General features: G+C 37.5%; 1 protein-coding gene across 1 annotated transcript in view; it reads left to right on the top strand.

The window, feature by feature from the left end:
- nek3 (NIMA related kinase 3) overlaps positions 1–3,881 on the top strand; it is a gene marked incomplete at its 3' end in the record, with an annotated part of 9,462 nt that overhangs the window by 1,696 nt on the left and 3,885 nt on the right. Inside the window, 2 exon segments of the mRNA XM_037678301.1 lie at positions 3,008–3,075; positions 3,174–3,260. Coding sequence (XP_037534229.1) covers positions 3,008–3,075; positions 3,174–3,260 — 155 coding nt within the window.

The following is a 3,881-nucleotide window of genomic DNA, read 5'->3' as shown; positions in this document are numbered from 1 at the left end:
TGGATGAGCGCAGTGTGGACCACAGAGGAGATGGCGTCCTCTGTCCTCTTTAATTGGAGATTTGACATTTTATTTGTGCTGCTGATTATCCACGCTGCTGATTTCTTACCCATAAGCTGCTATATTCATACCATCTGCCCACAACAGACTCATGTTCAGGCTGCTGTTTAATACACTGTAGTATATTATATTATAATTGTTTAGTATATATCTTAGATCCTTGTATACTGTATTTTTGCTATTTTGAGGTGTAACTGGGACCTTGAGTACATAATTTTGTTCCACCTCATGTGATGCAAATGACAATAAAGGCACCTTGAACCTTAATTACAGACATGTTTCCTGTTAAAATACACTGAGATCTTCGTAAATCTTTCACAAACTTTGTTCTTGTTCAAATGGACATGTTCCTGTTTTTAGTTTTCTACATTCACCTTATAATCTAGCTGTTTTTGTTACATTTTTATGCCATTTTATTTTAATTTGTAAAAAATGAAACATAAAAAAATCTGTATGCCTTTTTATAATTGTCTATTGTTGTTGCTGTTCATTGTTGTCATCATTCTTTGTTGAAATCAGGTCTCTCTTGTAAATGAGTCCTCGAGGATCAATGGGATTAACCTGACTAAATAAAGGTTGAATGAAAAATATACTGTACTTCAGTATACTTTTGCTAATTTTACTCTGATTATACTACTAGTGTTATAGCTAGTTGTGCTAGTATTAATATTGCTTATGCTAATTTCATTACTTCTAATTATACTAATGCTAAGACTAATTCTAATATTGTACTTTGAAAAAGTCCACTCACACTTTGTCAAAGTCCAGGGAATAAAACATTTGATCAAGATTAGCAGTGGTAGATCATTCCACAGTTTTAGAGCGGCTGTGGCTGAGTGCTTAGAGCAGTCGTCCTCCAATGCAAGAGTTGGGAGTTCGAATCCACCAGCAGTCACATGTTGAAGTGCCCCTGGGCAAGACACTGAACCCCTCATTGCCTCCGATGTGTGTCCATCAGTGTATGAATGTGATAAAGCTCTGATTAGTCTCTTTAGAATGATTTGTTCAATTAGCTTTGTATAAATCTAGTAGAGTGCTGCATGAATGGGTAAATGAGGACACAGTTTGTAGTGGAAAGCACTTTGAGTATCTCGATAAGATAGAAAGGTGCTATATAAGTTCAGTCCCTTTACCATTTACCTGCAACAGAGAAGGCCCTAAAGTTCTACTAATGCTAATTCTCCTACTTTTAATTCTAACACTAATGCTAGTTCTATTATTGCTATTCCTCTATTGCTAATGGTAATTCTACTGATGCTGTTTCTAATAATGCTAGTTCTTCTACTGTGTGTGCTAATACTGCGTGTAACTCCCAATGATGACACAGGCACGACTTCTTTATTTAAAATGGGCGCATTAATGAATGCCGTGCCTGTGTGTCGTCAATGGGAGTTACATTGCTGATGCTCTAATAATTATAATTTCAGTAAAAGCTAAATTTAGCCTTTTACTACTTTTAGATACCATATTGCCTTTTTTAATTCACATTTTGCTACTCTAGCTTTAGTTAGTGTTTTGCTACTTTTAGCTTTTGTTACAGGTTTGCTACTTTTAGCTAGTGTTTTGCATTTTAATTAGCATTTAGCTCCATTTAGCTTTCAGCTCAGTTTCAGTTTTCTTAACTAATTTCAGCGAAGTCATCCAGAACTCACACTGCACTGCATTTCTCTAGTTATGTTGGGATTTCATGCAGTAGATGCTTTGACCCCTTCAAAGTTTTTTTTTACTGTTTTTAATTTTTTTTAATTATTTAGGTAAATGTTGGCTCATCGATAAAATTAACATTTTTCAACCATAAAATGTCCAGTCCAATTCATGTAGCTGGTCAGATTTATTTATGTGAGAACGTCTAATTTAGTTTACTTCCTGGTTGAATGATGATGAGATCTACCATACTTGCCGCCGTATAAATCACATTAGTCCAAATATGTCTAATAAAGTGGAAAAAAAACCCATAAATAAGTCTCTTTGCAGTATAAGTCACATCTATTATGCTTCACCACTGACGCATTGTGTTTGTTACCGTTGACCACCCAAAAATGTGGGCCGAGGTTGTGCCAAAAATCAATTGGCTGCCAAATGGTGGCCGCAGAAGTGCACACGGGAGGACTTTAACAATAATTTAACAAGATTAACACTTAAAATCAATTATTTGTTTGCTCGACTTTATAGTACAGCTTTGTCTCAGTTGAACTTTTCCTGCACTTTAATGGTCAAATCAGCTGTATTTCAAAAATCGATTTGCGGCTGCAGGAGCACACAGATGGAGGACTTGCTGTGCATTTCTTCAAAATTTAACAAGATAACCACCTAAAAACTAATTATTTGTTTGCTCGACTTAATAGTAAAGGTGTGTCTCTGTTGAAGTTTTCCTTAATAAATGCACTTTAATGGTCAAATCTGCTGCATTTCGCCTGGGCGGCATGGTAATATGCAGCTGATTTGACGTTTGCTCCAGGAGTTCCGGAGCAAGATGAAGGTGGAATTATATGGCAAGCCACGTGTCTCATTAATAGCTACTTTTACCTATTAATGAGACACTTGGCTTGCCATATTGCTCAAAGGCCCTGGAGTGGCTGAAAATGGTAGTGTTCAATATTTTCCATGTCAGAATGAATGAAATCATCAGATCTCAGCCAAATATTGGGTTATAAATATGGGGGGGGGGGGACACATTAGTCGCTTCAGTGTATAAGTCACATGACTTGCAAATTTATGCAAAAAGGTGCGACTTATACGGCAAAAAATACGGTAATTAGTGGAAGCGCTGCACCGCTTAAAGGAGTGGAGTGCATTACATGACCTTATACAAATCTTTTGGGCCATAGTTGTCTGTAAATAAGTCCTTGAGGCTCAATGAGACTAACCTGTATAAATAAAGAATGAATGAATGGCTGCTCTTGTGCCTCATATTAAATTGCCTCTTCTGTCTCTTTCCCTCACCCAGAACATTTTCCTGATGGATGATGGTTCCGTGAAGCTCGGGGACTTTGGCTCTGCATGTGTTCTGAACAGGTGCTGCTGACGGCGAGAACGTTTCTTTCTCTGAACAATCCCTCGGTGCTGTGATTTTTTGTTGCGTTGCTTTAACGTTGACTGTGAATTTGTCGCAGCTCAAAGGCTTACGCTCAGGCGTATGTCGGGACGCCGTACTATGTGGCGCCAGAAATCTGGGACAACAAGTCGTACAACAACAAAAGGTACGTCACAACAACTGTAGACTGATTCTTCCACTTGTTAATCAAACTGTACCAGGATAAAAATAAACAAATGGATCAAATAATATGTATTAATTTAAAGTAAGTTAAAAAGTAGTGCTCTAATGATAGAAGGATACAAGGATACAAGGATTTTTATTGCCATTCACATCGCATGTGGTACATGAGGTGGAACGAAACTATGTACACAAGGTCCCAGAGACGTACATGTAGGAAATGGTAATTGTTTATTTTTGCTGTTTAAAAACTAAATGTTTTGTGACCTAGATATAACTTCAGTCTGCTACAGCTTACTTGGAGAAAAAGCTTCCTTCCTTTTTGAACCCGAAGGATGCCGTGTCTGTCACTTTTAAAAATAAAATTAAAGCATGTTCGTTGAAATATTTCACTTTCTAATCCTGCACAGTCAGATAGATTGTAATGCTAATTTTCATTGGTACAGGTATACAAACAAACTCTAACTAGTCCCCAGGTATGAGTGAAAGTGTGGATGGTTGTCTTGTTTGTGTCTTTGTGACCCTGTGATGGACTGAAGACCTGTCCCGGGTGTACACACCCGGAACAGGTCTCATCCATTCAGGTTTACCGTGGATGGATGGATGG

This window comes from Nematolebias whitei, chromosome 6 (genome assembly GCF_014905685.2).
Source record: "Nematolebias whitei isolate Nwh7 chromosome 6, NemWhi1, whole genome shotgun sequence".
In the NCBI taxonomy this organism is placed as follows: domain Eukaryota; kingdom Metazoa; phylum Chordata; class Actinopteri; order Cyprinodontiformes; family Rivulidae; genus Nematolebias; species Nematolebias whitei.
This window is presented reverse-complemented; position numbering and strand designations above follow the sequence as displayed.